The 23,202-nt window shown below is 39.8% G+C and overlaps 1 protein-coding gene across 2 annotated transcripts in view; it reads right to left on the bottom strand.

The window, feature by feature from the left end:
- Positions 1-23,102, bottom strand: part of cryl1 (crystallin, lambda 1) — a 30,833-nt gene extending 7,731 nt beyond the window's left edge. Inside the window, exons 1-8 of one of the 2 annotated variants that reach the window (XR_005076930.1) lie at positions 22,762-23,102; positions 21,823-21,930; positions 19,984-20,110; positions 16,502-16,663; positions 14,119-14,214; positions 13,520-13,618; positions 3,123-3,183; positions 401-509 (exon numbers count right to left, since the gene is read on the bottom strand). Coding sequence is in view for 1 of the 2 variants with exons in the window: in XM_037109804.1 (XP_036965699.1) it covers positions 401-509; positions 13,520-13,618; positions 14,119-14,214; positions 16,502-16,663; positions 19,984-20,110; positions 21,823-21,930; positions 22,762-22,802 (742 nt within the window). In the remaining variant the exon portion in view is untranslated. The remainder of the gene's footprint in view (positions 1-400; positions 510-3,122; positions 3,184-13,519; positions 13,619-14,118; positions 14,215-16,501; positions 16,664-19,983; positions 20,111-21,822; positions 21,931-22,761) is intronic. The other variant, XM_037109804.1, reaches the window with a different exon arrangement.
- Positions 23,103-23,202: the final 100 nt, after the last annotated feature.

Here is a 23,202-nt window from a genome sequence, read left to right as displayed (position 1 = left end):
CAAGAATAAAACTATTTCAAATTGTGTTAAAGTGATCTCAGTTGTGTAGGAAAATGCTACAACTCTGTTTTGCTGTGGCGCTCCAGAAATGTTTTGTGGACTACGGAACTTCACCTGACTTTCCATCCGCATGGTGGTGAGGAGAAAATGACAGCATTTTCATCTTTGGGTGAACTGTGCTTCAAGATATTTCACTTAAAATCACATTGTACCTCACATTATTAGCATTTATGTTCTTCATTTAGGTTAAACTTATACTTAAATAATGATGGTATCACCAATGAATTGAACAAATTCTCATTTTCTTTCTCTGTACCTTTCTGTCAATCAGTTTGCTCTAAACCAAAGCCCTACGTTGTATATTGGCCTCCGTTTATGTGAGCAAAAAGTCCAACATTACCTTCAGGGGCATTTAGGTGCATGGTTTCCATTGGACCTATGAAGGCGTAACGCATTCCTAGCCCCTCTGACATCACCAGGTCGATGTCCTTGACAGAGATAATGCCATCCTGATGGAGTGAGACAGAAAGAGTTATAAGCAGGCCTGTGGACTCATTTCACTCAGTCAGTTTACTTGAATATCCTCTTTGTATTTTTTACAAGAAGGTGAAAATCTTGTATATATGTATGACTAGATCTCCCGGGAGCAACTTTAAAGACAAGTACTTTCTTTATCTAAGCTAACAAGGGGCAGCTGTCAAGAGTACGCTGCATTACTGGGTGGCAGTTTTTGTGGCGCCCAGGCTACCAACAAATAAACAAACACAACTCCTCTTCTGGCAAACACTGCAGCTCAACGTTTAGTCTCAACATGTAAGAATATATTTTGCCTGGCAGTGCAACAAAGTCATGGCGTTTCACCTCCAGGCTTTGGACCAGCTAAATTCACTTTGATCCAATCAGACTAGTCCCACCATATAAAGTTTCAGTAATCAGCCAATTGTGTGTCCTCAGGATTATGTAGGGAGTACAGTGAGGAGAGGAACTGAGGATGGAGGGATGGATGGATGGAGGGACAGACAGAGGGAGTGGTTCAGGTATCTTTGGGTTAGAGATACCTGTTGGCCGACCACAGAGGAAATCAAAGCTCTGCTACAGAGACAGAGAGTAGGGTGAGCAAGAGGAGAGGGACAGGGTCGTCTTTGTTTGGGTCCTGCGTCCAACAACGGGCCCGTTATCTGAGCAAAGCGACATGGTGGGTGGGGTCTTTTCTCCACTGTAATCACTGGAGGCAACCAGCCGCTTTCTCAGCTGCTCTGTTTTCCAACGCTGGCCCTGACTCAAGGACCATTTTCTGTTTGTGTGTGTTTGGAGGGCTGAGGGAAGGTCCCCTTTATGTAAGGATCACAAGGCCACTTTCAGCCTTATGTTGAACTTCTGGTCTCATTTAATGTTTTGATCTTTTCTGCATTACTGTTGCATTACAGAGTTTTGGGGTGTAGGACTAAGTGACACTTAAACACACACACATTTGTTTACGCAGCTGTTAAAGATTCACTTCTGTTTTGGCGCACATAAACAGACGACCACCACCAAAATGATGAAGATCTCTGAACTGACAAAGAATCTGCCTTCTTGTAGAGAGTGTTTAGACACTGGGAACACACTGGTGAAACAATGAAGTCTATTCACTTAATGAGTCAGCTGGTGTTGCTGACGTGTTTATTCAAACGAGTGCCCAATAACAACAGACAGCATCCAGTGAAACTTTGCCTCCTTCTAAAATAGGTGGATCTGGATGATTAGCGAAAGACTCTTTGGTTGTCATGAGTTGGCTACAGTGGGTTGTGATTCATTTTAATTGGAGCAAAATGGTCATGAAAAGGAAACCCCCACTGGAGTTGCGTATCATTTGTTGGAGCGTGTTAATGTAAAATCTGATGGATTTATCACAGCCTCTCTAATACAATCGGTCTCCTGACTTATCATAGTAGGAAAGGCTTTGTTCTGTTTGAGTGTCACACCAGGTCATAACAGTGTTTCAGTGAGCCAGCAAATGGGGCCATAAGTAATAATATTGTTCACGCTTGTGTTTTTCTGCCGTGACATGTCAAAATGGTATGATACACCACAAAGGCCAATTGGCTGGAATCTAACCTTGGTGGCTGAGCTAATATGACCACTGGGAACGCGCTGCAGCTATCTGGCTCAGAAGTGCTCCGTCACCCATGACTCTGAACCTGTTCTACTTGTTCCCAAAACATTCTCATCATGGCACCGTAATTGAAGGGTCTCAGTTGGGTGACACAAAATGTGTCACGCACAAACAATTTTTTTAGATCAGAAAATTATACGTGTGTGTCACTGCATTGTGAACCCATTGTGCATCCCTGTATTGTATGACTTGATGGTACAGTAGTGAAAGCATTACGATGTAGCAATCACATACTGTTCTGCAATGTACCCTCTACATTCACACCTTAATACAGCCTAGAGTGACTTATGACTCAATTAGGGGTAAAGCACCTGTGTGTGTGTGTGCGTGTGTGTGTGTAAGGACTTTTCTGTGAATTGCATTTCGAGAAGGCAGCTTGCATTTTAAAAAGTAAATCCTGCAGTTGAGGAGAAGACTGTAATGATGCTGTATTATAAAGGGAGAAAGTGCAACAAAGTCTGATCCGTTATTGCTTCTGAGTGGACCATCTTCCTTGAAAAATCACATTGACCCATAAAACCTTTACAAACTTCAAAACCTGATATCTCTAAAACTAGCAGTTGTCCTTTTTCGACATAATAGGGAGACAAAGTTAGAGAGCTAACACTGGTGACTATTCCAATCACTGTCAACTTTGGTATTCACTGAACAATTCAGCTGTGTTTGATACTGTTTTACATAAAATAAATACATTTTTAAAAAAAGCATTTTGGCTAGGATATCTGCTGTTTACCCCACATATCTTGTTTAATCAGATACCCATTAGCCTCTGCTGTAGCAAATCCTTTATGGATTGGAGATTTAAATTCAAAATAGACTTAGCACACAATCAGAGCGTCAACGCTGGTATGTCGAGCATTCACGTCATCCTCCAATCCAACTGCAGTGTAAATCACCTAATTTGACAGAGACATGACAGAGCAGTCGGGTGAAGCTCAGTTTGGCTAGTTCATCTAAAGAAGTTCACCTGCTCTTGGCTCACGATTCACAGCTGATCTCGGCTCACGATTCACAGCTGATCTCAGTCTCTACAGGAAACAAAAATAGAAAAACCCTACTTGTCACGATGAATTGGCCTTCTTATGAGACACATTCAGGTTGGGTAATGTCTCAAACATCCATCATGACTTTATCGGAGCCCAGCCCACGTCCTGAGCTATGACTAATCATCACGATTTACCTGTTGATCAACTTTACCAAGAGGACCTGCAGAAAAAAACAAAACGGTCCTGTCGGACAAGTTGGTTGTTGTTTTTTAAATTGTGTTGACGATCCACAAAAGGAGCCAAAAAAAAAAACAAAAAAAAAAAACAACTGACATTTTCTTAGTGTGAGTATTGCCGCCTGACTGACAGAAGCTCAAGTGTTTTTTTGTTTGTTTGTTTGTTTTTTGCTTCCAGCATCCCGTATCATGATTGTTAGTGGTAAAACCCCGAGATATAGCATTAGCGTGTTTTCACAGCTTGCTAACTACAAGCAAAATAGATTAGACTATCTGTAGTCAATGAAAGCGATAACTGAAAAAACACATTTGATGCACATCAGTGCTCCGCTACCAAAACTTTATAAAAAGGCATTCTGTTATTGTTATCCTGTTAATGTACTTCTGTTATTGGAGTGACAGAGGCCTAGACAGATGTGATGGTGATCAGGATCACCTTCCCAAAGTCAGTGATAAACATTCCCAAAAGCATTACTCCCTCGCCGTACCTGTTTAGTTACTGCCGGCACCAGAGGACTCACACTGACGATGGCCTTCCCTAGCTGCTTCTTACTTTTCCTCTTTATCAGACCTCTGCTGTATAACCTCCACATATTGTATTGTGATCAAATGTTGCTGGCATGCTTACTAAGGTTTGTGGTGTGCTACAGTGCCTCAAACTCTTTCAACACATCAGATGCAGCATTGTTGCTGTACTGAGAGCCATAAAAACTCCACACAGCTGCATTTTCAATCTACAATCATCCATGTCAGGTCTGTCAGTGGCGCTTTGTGCATTTATGGAGCCATAGGTCACATAGGATTATGAAAGCTGGACGGAGAAACAGTTCCTATCAAGTTGGTGTTATTTAAACTAGATCCTCGGGATAGTTTAGCTATTTATTAATGTGTTCCTGGTTGGTGATAAATTACAAATTTACCCCGAATTACGGAGTTACTGTAGATTCTGTAGATCTTGACTTTAAACATATGAGACATTTTGGGACTGGAAGTATCAATATTTCTGTATCAATCTGCTCTGTGGAAACACTCTCAGGTTGCTCATTCCGTAACATTATACACAAAACATTGCGTGACTGACATTTGATCCTGTGAACTTACTGCCTCCATTCTTTCCAGTCACTTAGCCTTTCATTTTGACATTGCTTTGAACAGTTTTACTTCAGCAGGAGGCCTCCAGATGCACTAAGCTGGAGCTCCTGTGGGGCTAAGTCTGACACTTTAACAGCAGTGTGGCATTTTTGTCAGCTAAGACCTAAGGGTGCACTCAGGGTTAATTCTACTCAACAAGAGCCTCACAAGTGAGTGAACCACGCACGTTATGGAATGTCATGTAGATATGAGTCTGAGCTCACAAGTCCGTGTGAAGACACAAATATCACATAGTGAATACATGGATGCTAAGATACAGCCAGTACAGACTCAGAAGGGGGAGGAGCAATCTCTGCTTTCCTTCAGGTACGCTTCAATTCTCAGAAGTCAAAAGCTGCTGAGATGTTATTCCCAGTGACTGTTGTTATTCTCCTTTGTTCGCCAATGACTGAACTAACAAGGGCTTTCACCTGACTGCAGGCCCACTCAGCTCATCAGTGAACCAACATGCTCCTCATGAGACTGAGAAGACAGAGTCATCCATGGAGAGTCAGAGCAAATTCCAAAAATCTTTCTCTTTAATTACATGTTGTTAAATCCAAACTGTCATCCCATGCTTTCTTCTCATAAAACCTGTTGCTCTCACTTTGTAAGTATCTCATAAATGTAACCAACAAAAACCCTTAATACAACTCTACCTTGAGAAATGATCTCTTCCCAGTGCTGTTTAAAACTTGGCACATTCCTGTTTCATTTCTGTGAAGGAAAAATACATGCAATTGCTTTAAGAAATGTTCGCTGTGGAAAGGGTCTACTGAAGGATATTTAGAGAGCTAAAATATTTGGTCAGCTTAAAAGACATGCAGCAAAGGGCTGAATAAATGCTGTTGTGCTTAACAGTACAGACTAATGTATCTTTAATTAAAAACACACATTTTATGCCCTCAAATTTTCCCTGTGGTTGCGAACATGCTACTGAGTATCAGTTATTTTCAAGGTCTTGTATCGAAGACAGAAATGTCAGTTTTGTGACAAGTCTACTGTGGTGACGCCAAGATGCAGCTGGCAGGGGCAGGAAAGAGCCATACAGATGATGTGAAAAGACAAACTAAGACTGTTTTTATGGGTTTAATTTTGTTTACATGACTTTGAATGAAGTGTTGGTAACTGAGCTTGTCTTAGTTTGGTAAAAGAGAGAAACTTGACTTCAGATGGTGTACAGTTGTATTCTTCTGTTTAGAAGGGATAGAATGTAATGTAATAGGTGTAAGAGTATTTCCTTTCTTGACATTTAGTGAGTTTATTTCGTTTACTTATTATAATAAGTAGCAACTTGCCACTAGCATACATTTCCAAGCTGAAACTAAGGGGGCCATTGGATGATAGCTCCTTGCTGCACAAAGTGGCGTTAGGACACAGGATGATCAGGTCTAGCTGGTTAGCATGCTAACTCAAGAAGACGTCACATGCTGTTGATGTTTTTCAACTAAAATTACATATTACATATTGCACCTTTTAAATACAATGTAATCATGTGGGCAAAAGTACTTCCACATCAGATCAAACCACAGCTTTAACCAGAGTGACAATGATAATACTCAATAGTTAATCCAATAGTAAAGATATTCATCTCAAAACCACAAATGTTGACGTCATGGTGGCAGTCAGAGGAAAAGACCACCAAAGTCAGAATCAAAACCATGAATGTTTTGTGGCAAATTTAATCAAATTCCATTAAAATAGTTTATCTTTTCTGTTTGGATAAATGTGGTGTCATCCATAGAGTCAAGCTGCTAAAGTGGCTACAAATGATACCAAACAATCAACATTCTCTCACAGTCCAAAGACTAATATGAAACTAATTTGGTTTCTCAAGGGTATTATTTACTGCAGGGTCATTGTAATAGACAGAATTTAGTAAAATTCATTGTGCTGGTTATTGTCAATACATTTTTATTTCTAAAAAGCCTGGGAAAAGTCTCCCAGCAGCGTGCTGACTGATGACATTCTGATGCTATAGGTACTTAATCATATGACATCTAGACATACGTTACCCCAGGCTGCTGCACAAGTCTAAGTTGTGTGTCACTTTCAAGTAATCAGAAAGAAAGAATTGTAGAGAATGCATGTGTCAGACAAGCATGTTACCCTGAGGATGCAGTAAAGGAATTAATCCAGTTAACCCGCCAGCTCTGACAGTTTTAAAACCTCAGAATATTAGCTCCACTGATTTAAAAGCTATCGGATCAGCCACTTTTCATATAATGGTTTGGTCGCTTCAAAATTAGACATTAATTTTTGTAAATTTTTTGCCATTAGAAATAGCAGATGTGAATGTGATCACCTAGAAGATCCCACATACCGGTACATGGATTATTATGAACAGATTTTTATCAAATGGGTAGTTACAAAGATTGTTCTATTTTTTTCTTTTGCACGCTATTTTCAAATTCATTCTTACTTCACTTAAAGGTACCATTGGTAAGAAAAGTTGATTTTTGAGTGTCATTCCAAACCTTCCTTACAAATAGGCCATTTAAATGCCATTTTTGTTCCACATTCATGTCATGTTATGTTATCTTGAAAGGTTGAAACTGAAGGTAAATCTTTAATCATCATCATCATCATCATCATCATCATGTTAAAACCCATTTTCTTCCAAGAATTTTTTAATTCAACACTACTTTAAAATAGCTAGAATCAAGACTAAGAAAGTGTTAAATTATATTTAAATATCTAAAAGAAGTGAACTAAGCTTTTTGTACACACCTTATCAGTAGGGACTCAGTATCACAATATTGTGTTCTTTGTTAAAATAATGGGAAAATTAGAAATAGTTTAATGAGACCAAAACAAGTTCAAAATTGTCATAAACTCACGAGAATCAATGGAAAGCCATCATTCCTCAACAGTAGAAAAACCTTCTCTTCATGCATTCATTCCTTCACTAATGCTGTAGAGAACTATTGTAAAAATTCTTGTGAGTGTAAAATATCATCTGAGTTTGAAGTCATGTGAGTAATGTAAAACACATTTCTGGAGTGTGTGTGTGTGTGTGTGTGTGTGTGTGTGTGTGTGTGTGTGTGTGTGTGTGTGTGTGTATATATTTATATATTTTTTTATTAAGCAAAGTCAATCAGTCACAATATCTTTGTTTGCTTTTTTTTCATTTAGTTATACACATTCCTTAAAAGAGTTTTGTTGCTACCTGTACCTGCAATTGTGTGTGAGAGAGAGAGAGAGAGAGAGAGAGAGAGAGAGAGAGAGAGAGAGAGAGAGAGAGAGAGAGAGAGATCAGAGTCATTGTCCATCCACCTGATAAAGTTACATCCTGTAGCAGAACTTACTGTGGGTACTTAGAAGTACAGTAATGTCTGGGACAAAGAGCACAATATGCTGATTTAGTTGTGAAAGCGCTGCTTTTTGTTACACACCTCTGGCAGAGAAAAGAGATGGAATAAAGAGGTAGAGGGAGAGAGACACTGATCTAAGTCCCTCTCAGGGTTTTTATGGCCTGTGTGTGTGTGTGTGTGTGTGTGTGTGTGTGTGTGTGTGTGTGTGTTTGTGTGTCAGCACTGGAACGAGAGATGGGATGATTTCTTACCTAAAGTGGTAATTAATCCGCACAGAGGGCAGGGCTAATTCATTACAGCTTTGATTATCTTGTAATCTAGTCACAAGACAGCACAAAGGAGGTTTGTCTTAAATAAATAGCGTCATAATCCAAGATCAGCAATTCAACACAGACTCTGACAAACAGATTATAGCCATTGATTATAATATCATGTAGGTCATGAGTTTATTTTAAGACTTCTCATCTGAACACATCAGATTTTTGATGATGAATGTCTTCACGGGAAACTCACAATGTGATTCTGTCGTGATACGCTGCCCAGAATGACGGTGGTATGACGATACGCCAATCCTCAAAACAAAACATGTATGATACAACATACCTAATGCAGCAACATTCTCTTAAATTTCTCTTATATTTTCTCTTACGAAAACACGAGAGGTAAACTCCAGGTGCACCAAACATTCTTACTGTCCAGATCTGCTATAATCCAGCTGTCCTGATTGATGTATCCCACTTGGAATAAAATAAATACGAGGGGCTAGGCCGATTGTTTGTAATCAGCATAGGTAATGCCCATGAAACACCATATTTAGTTGCAAAATAATCAGCCCCCACCACAAATTAGGTTTATTGGCAAAATGTAAAAACCAACAGCTGTTTGCAATAAACAAATCAAACAAGAACAATTTAAATAGCTCAACACAACTAATATTACATGAGGTTTCTCCAAATTCAACACAAAGTGCCACTTTTGATAACTACTGCAGTCTCAAAAAGATCTAACTCCTTCATGACAAGCATCTTTAGTACTTAGTAGAGCACCGTTTTCTGATATGACCTGCTGCAAACGTGATGCACAGCTAGACACCAGCTTCTGGCAGCGTTCCTGAGAAAGGCCTTCAGGTCACTAATATTCTTGGGTCTGCTTGCTGCAACCACCTTTGTCAAATTCCACCAATGGGACTCAAGTCAGGTGACTGTGATGGCCACTCTATTATCAGGACTTCTTCTGAAACCAAGCATTGGTAGTCTCTGAAGTATGCTTGGGATCAGTGACCTGTTGGAAGGTCCAATGATGCCCAAGCTTCAGCTTCCTCACAGAGGGCGTGACATTTTCTCCCAGGATTTCCTGATACTTTTTACTCCTGATCCATTTTGCCCTCCACATGCTGCAGATTTCCAGTGTCAGAGGAAGCGCAGCAGCCCCAGAGCCTCACTGAGCCACCGCCATGCTTCAATGCAGGCAGGGTGTTCTTTTCAGTGTATGCTTCATTCTTCCTCCTACAGACAAAACGCTGATCCATAGGCCCGAAAAGTTCCAGTTTTGTTTCATTGCTCCACAGAACAGAATCCCAAAACCTCTTTGGCTAATTTATATAATTTTTAGCAAATTGGAACCTACATTTCAGGTGCTTTTGGGTCAGTAGTGGTGTACGTTTAGGAGTTTGGGCATGGAGCCCTTTAAGCGTTTAGTATGTGCCTTACTGAGGAAACTGAAACCTCAGTGCCTGCTGCCACCAAGTCTTGCTGCAGGTCTTTAGCAGTCAGTTGAGGGTTTTTGACCACCTACCTCCTCATGACTCTGGTGGCAGCCATTGATAGCTTTCTTGTTCTGCTTGCGAACTATGCTTCCAACTGTATCTCTAGTAACATTCAGTGCCGTTGCTTTCTTTTTGTATCCTTTTCTTTGTTTGTGCAAGGCAGTGATCTCTTCTCTGGACGTTTTGGACAATTCTCTTGACTTGGCCATATTTCTGACATGCAATGAAACGTTATATCAACAGTCCAGGTATTTGAGGTGTTCTATCTTCAGCACACCTGATGCAACTAATGAAGCCCTTGACTGATTGCATCAGGTGTGCTTGAGACCACACTTGATTTGGAAAATGTGTGCTCTTATGAGGAATTCTATTCAGGGGGGTTGAAAAAAATGATTTAGCCAAAACAACCGGATCTCCAAAAGTTACTGACGGGGAGAACATAATAATGAAACAATAGAACAAATATTCCAGAAATGTACAATAAAAAACAACAAAGCCAGATTCATGAAAAAGAGACAAAACAAAAGAAAGTGTCACTTTTGAATATTTTGTTAAAAAGCTTTATAGTCATCTACAGAAACATCTGCTTTCTCAATAGTCAATAAGAAGGGTAATTCTGATGTCAGTGATGTTTGAAGCCTGAATCACTATGAAATGGCCCTATTCATTAGAGTTCAGTTCAGGTAACAAAAGTCATCACACTCATTGTCCTCATTATCATTCTAACCATTTCTGCTGTGAGTGATCATGTAATGGTGCCTGTCATCAGAGGCTAAAGCTCATTTACTTTCATTGTTCCTTTCTGGAAGGAGCAGTGGTGAGCCGCCAAGAGGCTTCCTCTTTTCTGTCTCTATTACAAACCATCAGCAGCACTACTCAGCCACAAAGCCTCACTGAGACTGAGGAGCTCTTGTCCTGAAATAAAAACAAAACATACACACATACCTGTGGTTCTAAAATTACCATGACCTCCATTAGGATCCAGGATCTAAGCCCAAAAACATTCTAGTATAATCACACATCAAAATGGCTACCAAAGAGCCTTAAACATCTTCAGACCTGTGAACTGAAGGCACAACTTTACCAAAACATTAACTCGCTTGGTTCAGTTGGTTCCAACTAAGAAGTCTGTATGATGTTTGACCTAGAATACATTTAGTAGTACATGGTGGTAGATTCATACAGGGCATGGGCCAGGGGATAATATTTTTGGTGTGCTTCAAACTGCACACAAAAGCAGTATGTGGCTGCACAACTGCTTGTACTGCTCTGCTGCTTTGAGTCTTACCCTAACCCCTAACCTTAACCCAGACCAACTAGAGAAAAGGAGTAAAAGGGCAGTTGTGTGTAGATGGTGACCCCAGATTTGTGGAGATTTGCAAGAGGTCTGTAACAGTTTCATCACTGAGTCAGTTGTTACCATGGAGCCATGAGTAGTACTGACATTTTGGCACGTTACTTCGTTACCACATTACGAACGTTGCAATCAGTAGCTCTTTAGTGCTACCCAGCTGAATCAAGTGTATTACCATTTCCACACATGCTAAATGGGCTGCTGACAAGCTGTACTCTATTGCTGGGAGGCTTTGTCACCATCATGGCCTCCGCACCTTAATTTACTTTAGGTTCACATATATTTCATCACTCATACAAACTTTCATTCATCCATGCATGCTACATGACTCACAACTGACTCCATATTTCCACATCCCATCTTGTTTTTCTTTTCAATAAATATATTTATTTAGATCTTGACACTTTGTGTGTTTGTGATAATAAATTCGCATACACACTATAGTATCTGTTTAATTGTAGATATCTCATGAAGAATCATGTTTGACTTTAGTTGTAGTTGGATCAAAATGAAAGATGGGTATGATCTGACCCATGAGCACTTCTTTATAATGATGAAGTAATAATTACCACTAAGCAGTCATGGATCAGAACATGAACATGTTCACAGGTGTTGCGGCTGCTGTGATCCCATTACAAGATGGTATTGAGTTATTTCCTACGAAAGTTGATTACTCTGTATCTGGTACTGTAAATGTAACCTCTTCTTGAGTGAACTTTGGTGCTTACTAATGCACTATAAAAGTAACAGAAGAGATCATGAGATGTGCATAGAAGAGGTGGAGAAGGTCTGCTTGGGGGTTTGAGATTGCAAGTAAAGTATAACATTGGATAAGTCTTCAAATAATAGTGAAACAAAGATGCCTCTGAGGGAAGCCATTTTTTGAGGAAAGAACAAGTTGGGCCAGTAAGCTACAAAGGTTTTAAAATTTGTAACAGGTTACACAAGATAGTAAGGAGACAGCCTGGTCAGAGAAAGCATTACAATGTGCACATTGTGTACCAACCATTGTTTTGTCTATCATGCTCTGAGCATTACTGAAAGTGTGAATAACAACTGTACAAGATTTTTGTTTCACTCCTCTATGTCAGTGTGAAACTGCATCTGCAATTTGCATAGCATCTGCATCTTGTTACAAGCCAGGTTTATACCAAGTGCAACAAAAAAAAAAAACAACTAAAAAATCAAACATCTGTTAAATTCAGCTGTACTCCAAATACTTTTTTAAGCAATACATTTCTGAAGTTTGGCCCTCTGAGCTAAATTTCAGCATTTTTATAATTACGTATATGAGTATTCTGATCCTCAACAATGGCTTTTTGTTCATTGGTTTGGGTTGACATTTGTCCTGAACATCCACGAGACGCTAACGATAATTTCCAACACGTATTCATTAAAATAGTTGTTGCTGAATGATTACTGTCATCAAATTAATAACAGGAAGTCATTAGATCATGACATTTTTTATAAATAAATATCTCTGTTAGTTTTCATTTCCTTGTAACCAGACTTTGTCTCTGTGTAGAATTAATCTAGTCACATCTAAAAGTTACTTGTTCTAGGGGTTGGGCCGATGAACGATGCCATTGTCAATCAGCTATGGCTGACAGCCATGTACTAATCCCTAACCATTGTAGCACTGTGATTTAAAAGGCCACCCACCAGAGAGCACAATTAAGATGTGCGTCCCTCAGAGATGCTGTAGGACAAGGGTTAAGCTAAGTTACGGACATGTGGTGCAGAGATGAGGAAGCTTTTAAAGCTGGCGCGAGAGGGTTAGGGTCTGAGATGTATGTCAGTGGTAACAGGGTGAGACAGTTGGAGATTCATGTCAGAGTTAACGGTGGGAAACAGCAGCAGCTACAGTGGTGAGCTAATATACAAATGCTGACTTACGACAACACTGAGGGGACACACTGCCACAAATTAATAAACAACAATGTCATTGTCGATTGCAATGTTTCTCTGTTGACATCGTCATATGCATATTCTGCAGACATCGCCCAACCTTTCTTGGTCCTGCATAAAAATGTGTGAGTGCAACAGGTCTTTTTAAATATAGTTTCAGAACTGAAAAACACACTTTACACAGTTATTTTGACTGCAGATTTTCCAAAAAAGGATTATCTTAATTTCCTTGAAGCTTTTGTTAGTGAGAGTAATTATTAACATTGCATATATGAACAAAATTCAAAGATGTTACATCACTGCCTCATTGTTTATACTTTCTTGTGCTTTTCACTGGCTGTAGTATCACATTCAGTGGTTTTATTTCATCAGTAGATATTTGTACTATGCTGACTTCAAGGTTTTTTATCCATCTGATACCTGTGGACCCGTTTTTTTTCACAGAATAACAAAAGTCTTAAATTTAGGTCAGAGGGCCAACTTTAATGATTCATAACTTGATAATTGTTTTGAGTACAGCTACAGTGTGAACACATTTCGTAGTTTCAACCTTAAATTTTTGCAAGAAAATCGGTGACACAAACTGGGTGGCCCAAAGTGAGTTGGTATGGAAGGACCCAATGATCATCATAGCATTGAACAGTAGCGATAAAACGGCCCAGACACTGACCTGGACCAGCCTCCAGGACTCTGCGATAATGGCCGCCTGAACTCTATTGAGAGCAAAGCCATCGATTTCTTTCTTCAGACAGACGGGCGCCTGGCCGACCTGGATCAGGAGAAATCAGTCATATCATAAATGGCAATTGCTCCAAAAAGACAACACTTATGATCCTACACTTGACGTAAAAGATTTACTTTTTTACATTACTGCCAACCTTACACACCCTGGTTTTTAAACTGATTTGCTTCCTTTCAGGAAGACATGAAAGTCATATTGCAGCAACTTGCAAGGATTTGAGACTTGCTCGGAATATGTAATCCTTCACAGTGACATGATTATTGCAGTCATTTTCTCTCATAGGTTTGTTATGATTGTTTGGTGAACCAGGGACTAGTAACACACTCATCCCAGATCTGAGAAACCCATAAATGGATTCCCAGACAGTGGTGTTACATAATTAAACCTAGAATACTTAATTGTTAAAAACGTTTGCAAGCTAGAACATAACTATTACTCTAGTTCTTGGCTTCCCATCATTCACTTTCACTTGTTTTTTGCATACCCAGTAAGTATAAGACAAGGATTATGTAATCTGGGACCTTTACCTTGGTCATTAATGCATGGGTGTCGTCCATAACAGTCGCTGCTGTCTCTGGGTGAGGTACCAGCTCTACCAGTTTGACATAGTAGGGTGGGTTAACCTGGAAAGCACAGCGAAATTTTAAAAAATCACACAGTGGGTGCCTTACTGACACAGAGGAGCTTTGCCTTAATTATGTTTACTCAGTGAATTGCCACGTGTCTGTAAAATGTTTGATAGCTGGTGTGTCTGTACGGTTACTGCAATCAGTTTTCTAATACTTATTTTAGATACCTGACCAAACTGCCCCATGATAAACCTTACCTTTGCACTGTGACTTTTATTTTCGAGTGTCGTCTCATTTAAACCCATTCTATTTTAGCTTGTTATATTGTTTTGGTTCTTGACGTCTTCCTACTTGTTTTTACTGTATCTTAAATGCAACTTTAAATTCAGTACTTTTTATGCCCCTGCAAAGCACTCTGAATTGCCTTGTGTCTCAGTTGTGCTAAACAAAGACACTTGCCTTGCGTTACTATATCATAACTCAGTAAAGCATTTTACATTCATCTCTACTAATCTGTATTTTCTCAACTCATTATCTGCCACTTATCCATGAGGGTCGCAGGGATGTAACCGCTATATCCCCCCCTTTTTCAAGTGGTCGCAGGGGTTACTGGAGCCAATCCCAGTTATATCTCTGGGCGAGGGCAGGGTACGCCCTTGATGAGTTGCCAGCTCTGTATGTAATCTGTATTTTGCTACACTATATTGCACCAGTCTATGGTATGCTGCATCACCTTTGAACACAAACAGTGACTGTTATCTTTCAATACACAGGACAATATTACAATAACAGTGTGCTACTGTTTTTCTTACCTACAGTTTAATCATACTAAATCAGACTTCTGTATCTGTATTACCATATGGTCTGTTCTAAACTTGAGTTAAAAGTCCAGTATTTTGTACAGATGCCCAGAACGGACAAACCAAACACTGACTCTATAGAGAGTCTCTCATGTGTGTAGCATCTTTTACTAGCCACAGCAGGCGAAGGTTAGAGGTACAGTATTAAGCTGGTTGCTATCTGAAATCACTGCACTGGCCTCTTGTGAGTCAAAGGATAGCTTTTGAAGTTCTGTTACTATTTGCTTATTTTTGCTTTTGAGTTTAATTTTTCTTACCTATAACTACACAGTGCCCCTTTAAGGTAATTTTAGGCTTGTGTGAATCACTTTGAATTGCCTTGTGTCTAAATGGTTAAATATAAATAAACATAGCTTGCCTTACACTGCTACTGATGTTATAATAATACTACAACACAGAAGTATTTACAGAAAAGAACTGTGGAGTGGACTCGTCAAGTGACAGGTAATCCCTTTTAAGCTCAGTGTTCAGATGTAACTAAACCATTTAACATCATTTTAACTTTGAAGGGTGGCTCATGTCGGATGTCAACACACAGTGCCAGAAAAGAATCTGACTCACTTATGACCCACTTAGTATAATAAGCCAAGTAAACACCAATATAACCATGTAAATATTAAAGGTCCCATATTGCGGAGAGTGCATTTTTTGCAGAGATTTTTTTTTTGTTCATTATAAAGCAGGTCTAGGTGCTATATAAATATTGTGAACCTAAGTCAATCAGTGGAGATATGCGCACACCCTGTTTTCAGACTTTTTTCCATCTGGACTTTTGCAACGTTGTGATGTCACAACTATACAGTCACCGTCCTCAGCAATAACACAGACACTGCTCGGCCTGCAAGAGCTGAGCAATCAGCAGACTGTGATGATTTGGATTTTTTTCTGTACTGCATGCTTGAGCTTTGTTTAAGTTTTCTCAGAGGTGCTTTGCAGAGGCTGGGCGTGGCTTTCCTGGATGGCTGGAGCTCTTGCCTCTCACACACCTGCAGCTCAGGCCTCCTGCACCTCTACCACCAGCCCAGATCCCTCTGTGGATCCTCCATCTCTCACTCACCTGTGCCTCCACCTAAGCCTCAGCCTACCATCATCCTGTCCCCTGCTACTCTGTCCACTTAGCCACCAGCCTGAGCCAAAGCCTGATGTTGACAAAGAAAAATGGACTAAAAAAAAAAACGAAAAAAAAACCCCAAAACCCCAAAAAACAGTACTTTCCTAGTGAAATGGACCACTCTGTTTTAGCTGTGGTTAGAAGTCTACCAACCACTGGTAATGGCTTCTATCGTGTATATCATCAGCTTCCAATACAGCAGAAGACAGGCTATATCTCATAAAAGCCCTCTGTTGCAGACTGATGCAGGATAAATCAGGTATTAATGAAATAAGGGGAGCCTCCATTCCATAAAACAGTAATGTGCTGTATAATAAGGGCAGGACACATGTAAATACTTTACTTTATCAAGGATCGCAGTTAAACTAACCGGATGGGAGACGAGGCAGCGGCTCCTGTTCTGTACTTTAGAGAAGACACTGCTTGGCACCAGGCAGGAGGTGGAGCTGCTCAAGGTGACATCTTTTCCCACAAGACGCTCTATGTCTTGGAAGACGCTCTGCTTTACCTCAAGTTGCTCAAATACACATTCCTGGAATAAGTGTGCAGACAGACAGACGGACAGACAGACTCATACACACACACACACACGCACACACACACACACACACACACACACACACACACACACACACACACACACACACACACACACACACACACACACACACACACACACACACACACAATCAGTCTAAGTCACTGAGATACATGTACTATTGCCAAATATTTAATTTTCACAGTACGAAAATACTATCTCTGGCCAAAACCTTTGTAACATGAAGTCAGTGAGGGGATCAAAATAACTATACTTTACTCATGTATTGTACATAAGAACCATATTGATGTACTTGCACTTTACATTTATGTTTCAAGTAACTTTGTAGATTGCATGCTGCATCCAAGCAAACGTAGCACGTTTTTAATGTATTCAATCAGTAATCAGATTAAAACAAATTCTGCTGTACTCATACTTAAATACATTAAATATCAGCTACTTAAACACTTTCACTTAAGTACTTTTCGTATGGATGACTTTCACTTTTACCAAATTAATATTTAACATGATGTCTTTTTTTTTTAACTTTACTTAAGTAAGACTCTCGCTTACTTTTGACAACACTGCATACAGTACAATATGCTCCTGCCCCAACTTCCAGTTTTCTTTTGGATATCAAAACAAGAGTCATCAAGAACATCATAAAAAATAATACAATCTTCCAATCTAAAACATAAACCACTTCCAGTGGTCTTCTGAAAATGTTCTCTGAACAATCAATCCAAAACTATCAGTATACCACTAAAGGTGAGTGAGAAAATGTGTTTTTCTTTTATAGTTTGGGTGAAATTACCCTTTTGTTTTGTACAATGTATTATTTGTCTTTATTAAAGCAAAGATGAAAAAGTTAATCATCACAACCAAAAATATTACACTTTTGTTTCTTGGTGAGCATGAACCTGCAAACCACTGTAGCTTTTGTACCCTGACAAATATTTTGAAAATGATTTGAAAACAAATTTTAAAAACCAGTTTCAGTCAGTTTGTGTTTGTATCTCTTCACCGCAGGATTTGTTCTACACTGTTCTGTTGTGTTCTGTTCTGTTGAGTGTTGGAAAGGAGTGGCTATAAAAGCCGCTAGTGGAGTGTTAATAGGCCCTACATTCATCAGGTAGGTAGAACTGCAATAACTGGCTGAGCGAGCATACCTGCAGAATGCCAGCATGATAATGTGAAGTTCCACTCATTAACACTGAATAGGTAAAATGTTTTCAGTTTACACAAAACTCAAACACATCCTATTCTATAGTCTCTGTTTTATACAGTTTTATGTATAATTTCAGCAACTTCCTAAGTTATTTGATTTTTTAACCGATATTTTGACTGTTGAGAAGATCACATCTCCTCTCCTCCAACAAGGAAACGACATTGATAGAAGAACATCCATGTGGGAACACACTGACCGAACAGAGATGAGGAATGTGAGGAGTGCCAGTTGACTATCTAACGGCATGTCCTGTACTATTCCCATACATCTAGTGTGAGACCAACAGGCATGCTAGTATGGATTAATGCCAGTCACGAGTTTGCTGTTCTGGAACCAATCTGACTGAGACAAACCCTTGTACTTCCTTGTTTCATCTAGATAAAACTTGATCTATAAGAGGATGAAATCATCGGATGGTGCCATGCCATCAGGAAACACAGGGATGACAATGTGAAACGGGAAACTTAGCATTATATGTATTTCCCTGTTTCTCACAAATACTCTTTTGTTCCTTGTCAGGTTTGAGTATTGATTTATTTTGGCCCTGCTTGCCCCTCTGTTGTCTGCCTCAACAGTGTCAGAGTGCCACACAAGATATGTTCCTGGCTTAAAAAGTTCATTTTCAGGTACACATGACTGAGCTAGGAGAAGCATGTACCCATTGTTAAGGCTGTGATTGTGCTCTATGCGTGACAAAGACTAGATGAGTGATATGTTGTTAAAATGACACATAATGACTTCAACTGCAGGGCAGCTCATGTCCTGACAACCTTTTCCAAACCTTTTGTCAAAGGCAAACCCTGTTTAACAGACAGTTCATAAAAGGACTCATGAAACGTAACAATATTTCCAGAATGTTCTGGTATATTCAGGTTAGCTAAAACGCATTTAAGTTTGGATTGGAGATGGGCCAAAGCTACATCTCTCATGAATAAGTAAGTTTTAAAAAGCAAGATCACATCACACATAATCGGCCTAAAAGAAGTTAATTTTAATTGTACTGAGGATAAAAACAACCCAAGCTAACTCAAAGTGATCATGGTTAACAGTCACATGATGTTATATCACCATGTTGACCTTATGATGTTCCTAGAACATTATGATGTTCCTAGAACATTATGATGTTCCTAGAACATTATGATGTTCCTAGAACATTATGATGTTCCTGGAAAATCATGACTAATGTTACATCCTTGTACATGACAAGTTACATTTCTGTAATGTCACAGCGGAAAAAAAACACATGGGAGATGATATCCTTTATAACATGTACATAACAAAGGCTCTATTTTAACCCAAATCATGCTTTCCGAAACCTGACCAAAAGCAACAGAAAACTAAAAAGAAATGTGAAAAAAACGTGAACACAATATTGTAAAAATGATACAGACTGTTGCTTTCATATAAAATGATGGTCCTTCTGAAACATTAATTATACCATTACAGGAACACCAACACGATGTCAGAGAGACAGTAAACAGTCACATTATATCACAAATAACATGCATTAGTTACTGTAGAACACAGAACTGTCAATGCATTACTTCACTGCACATAAAATGACAATGACACTTCTTGCTTCTCACTCAAAATAAGTACTATAGTAAACAAGACAAAACAAAAAGAGAATAACTTTAAAAGTGTTGTCTTTGCATGTCATAAATACCTGGCATGCTGGTGTCTAACAGACTGAGCACTGAGCACTTTTTCTGAGGTCTAAGGTATCATACAATAGGTGACACAATTTAACCAATGACGGTGCGCCCCCTTGAGGATAATCAGTTCATTTATAAATGTCAGAACATAATGAACTGAGGTTGCTGCAATCAGTCCAGCATTGGACTCAATGTTGTAATGCACTGATGAACCAATAAATTAAAACCATATAGTGTTCCCATTGTTTCCAACACTATATACATGTGAAAATACCCAGTATGCTTTGTGTCTCCAAGTTTCATCAAAGTCTGACCACGTCTAGGATATAAGCGTTGTATTAAATGTGTGATGGGCAAACAAGAGGAAGATAAAAACGGACAACATCAGTAGAGATCTATCTGTTGTTCCCCTTGATGATGTCGTGTGTCACCTGCACAAAGAAGGCTCCCTCCAGCGCCTTGGCCATATCATCATAACTGCTGAGCAGGGCGAGCTGCTGTGTGGCCGTCAGCTCCCCTCTCAGCATGCCGGCTCCCTCCAGCTCCTCCAGCTGCTTCCTGCTCCAACACACCGTGAAGGAAGTTAACACTTACGCACACACATTCTGGAAAGCATGAAACAAACAGTGCCCTGTATGGCATGTAATATTACTCTTTTAGTGCACAAGGAATCACCAACAAAGTGTAAATGCTGCAGATTTGAACGGCTCAATAAAAACACTATCTAAACGATGTAAACAGATTGAGAATCGAGCCAGAAATCCTCAGGATATATCTTAAGATTGTCTGTCTGTGGTCAGATGCCTGAATGCTGTCAGGTTGGTTTGCCAGCCAAAACACAAACCAACATTTACGAGATAGCGCATAATTGTGGGTGACGGTTGTCAGATGTGGCAGCGTCATATACACAAAAAAATGTATCTGTCAAAACACATAAGATGTAAAGTAAATTACAGGGCTCTCGGGTGGCGACAGTCCTCACAGCTTGTTCAGCGAGAAGTCACACACAAAGGAAGACTGAAAGACTAGTACAATGACCCCCTCTACTGTTCACACGGACAACTGAATCTCCCAGAGTCTGAGTGTGTACAGCAAAGGCATCTGCAGCAGATGAGCTATTCACAGCAGGATAAAATTAAGTCATTAATGAGATCCTGGTGTAGGGTGTGTGTTTGTTTTAGTTTTAAGGGTTGTAGGTATTCTTTATAATAGGTTGTTTTTTTCTGACAGTGTTTCTCACAGCAGCTTTCACTAAAAGTCCTTTGTCACTCATCAGCAATGTTTAACTAGCAATGACTAGGCTATGTTTTTAGGACAAATCACGTGTTTGTCCATGTGGCCCTATAGTAAGAGGTAGTCACTCATCATGCAATGTCCATGTGTCTTTTCTGCAAGCACTGGAGGGAAGAACAGGAACAGTCTAAATGTCCTACTTAATGTTCTCTTCATGTCTTGCAGCCACACAGCCTTGTTGATAGAAAGCCATAAGAACTAATGTAAATCATGTAAGAGCATGGTAACATCTAGTAGATAGCACAGAACCATTTCCAGTGTGCGACGCAAGAGTAGCTGATTGTCAAGAGTCATTAAACACATCAAAACTGGGTGAACCTTGTTTCTCATTTTAGTCCAAGTAGAGAGCTACGGCAATTAATCAGTGAATTGTCAATTAATTGCCAACTATTTTCATAACTGATTAACCAGTTTGAGGTTCAGTTTCTTGCCCAAGGACACTTTGACGTGCAGACCAGGGGAATCGAACCAGCGATGTTCCAATACAACACGATGCTGGCTCGACCCCTGAGCCACAGCCACTGGTGGCTCAAGGAAATACAATGAAAATCTTAAGCAGATGTACCATTCACATAATTTTGCTGAGGCTTGGAGGTAATAGCTGTTGCCCAACCTCATCTCAGGAACTCAGTGGTTTTTGGCATTTCCTTAAATACCATGCCACAAAGATGTTGTACAGTGATTCCTACTGGTAGGGTGCTCTGAGCACCACAAAGCAAATGCCACTTATCTCTCTTGTATTTGTATAGGCTGTTCTAAATGCATTTCAAATAAATTTCCTCAGCAAAGGCATAAAACTATTGCTCTCTGGGTAAGACTAATAAGTTTTACTTTGTCCGGGGGTTAACTATCCATTTAATCAACATGCTTTTATCTGCCTCTGACAACTATCCATTTAATCAACATGCTTTTATCTGCCTCTGTCAGGCTATAGGTATAACAAGACAAATATCGCTGTATAGTGTAGTGGGACTGACCTGATCTCTGTGATGGCCTTGGCAGCCTGTCCTGGTTGGTTGTCATAGATCTTCACAGTGTAGCCTCCACTGACAAACACCATAGACCAAGAGCGGCCTATCAGCCCACTGAAACACACACGAGTGGACTTACATAAAATCCCGTCTTACGTTATGCTGCAGTGTCTCCCTTACTCTGTCTGTCTGTTTTTGTAATGGCCAGCAGTTTATGCTTCCTTCCCAACACAGGGAGGCCAGCCACACAGCAATGGCCCTGCAAGTTTTGCTTTGTCAGCGGCAAATTCCTGCAGTGGATCTTCACTTTAGTAGGTTTTCATCTTCTGCCTTGCTTAATATAGATAATTGTGTATGTTCATACTTTGAGTTACTCTGAAAGCTTGTGAAAAAAGGAGTGAAAGTCTAGCTGTGACGTCTTTTATTTACTTTCCTGGTCTAGAGAGGCCATCTCAGAGGCCTGCCAAGTTCAGCTGGCTGCACAAAAATAATGAACAACGTACAGAAAACTGGTTAAGGTGTAAACTTTCAGTGGGTTCTAATAGCGGAGTCTCAGTACAGCTGCTACGCTACTTAACAAAGTGGGTTGAGGCTTGTCTATAGCTAGTACATAATACACAACTTAAAGGAAAGCTGCAAATGTCTCATGTTAAACTACAAGAGCTCAGGGAACCGCGACAAGAGATGTAGAGGATGCAATCAGAATAGTCTCGTATGGTAATGCAACGTATGTTACATGACAGCGCATAATGCGAACACTAAACACAAATCATGTGCAAAATAACAGAAGGGCAAAACATGCTAATACAGTACCCTTTCACAAAAACAGTTTATAAGTACAGTATGCTAACTTTCATGTCAGTTCAAGCAATATGCTCTAAAAGGAACGTTAGCATTAAAGCCTGGGAGCAAACTTTAACACCGTAAAACTTTTTTCTTGCTCACCTGCCAATCACAGTAATGATCTTCATGTCAGCAGTACTCATTGTAATAACAAGTCAAGATTCGAGCTCTAGCAAACTGCTTCTATTAACTTCAGGAGCACCACCCCTCCGAAGTCACGCTGCTAAATGCTAGTACGGTAACCCAGAAGGACCAAAGATCCCCCAAATAAAATACACTGCACTTTCCCCGCCAAAAACAAATCACATACAAACTGCATATCTGCCATTAATAAGCTGCTATTGTACCAGTTATACATACACTGTTTAAGAATAAACGATGAAATAGTGTGCGGGAAATAAAAAGATTAATCGGCTAGCGTACACTGGTATCCTAGCAACGGATGGAAGGCGATTCAGCCAATTATATTAACCCCAATTCATGATTGACACGTAGCTAACCAATCAGAAGTTTGCGGACGAAAGCGCCCCGCCTACGCAGCGT

This window comes from Acanthopagrus latus, chromosome 9 (genome assembly GCF_904848185.1).
Source record: "Acanthopagrus latus isolate v.2019 chromosome 9, fAcaLat1.1, whole genome shotgun sequence".
NCBI classification, from domain to species: Eukaryota; Metazoa; Chordata; class Actinopteri; order Spariformes; family Sparidae; genus Acanthopagrus; species Acanthopagrus latus.
Note: the sequence above shows the minus strand (reverse complement) of the source record. Positions and strands in the feature narration are given on the sequence as shown.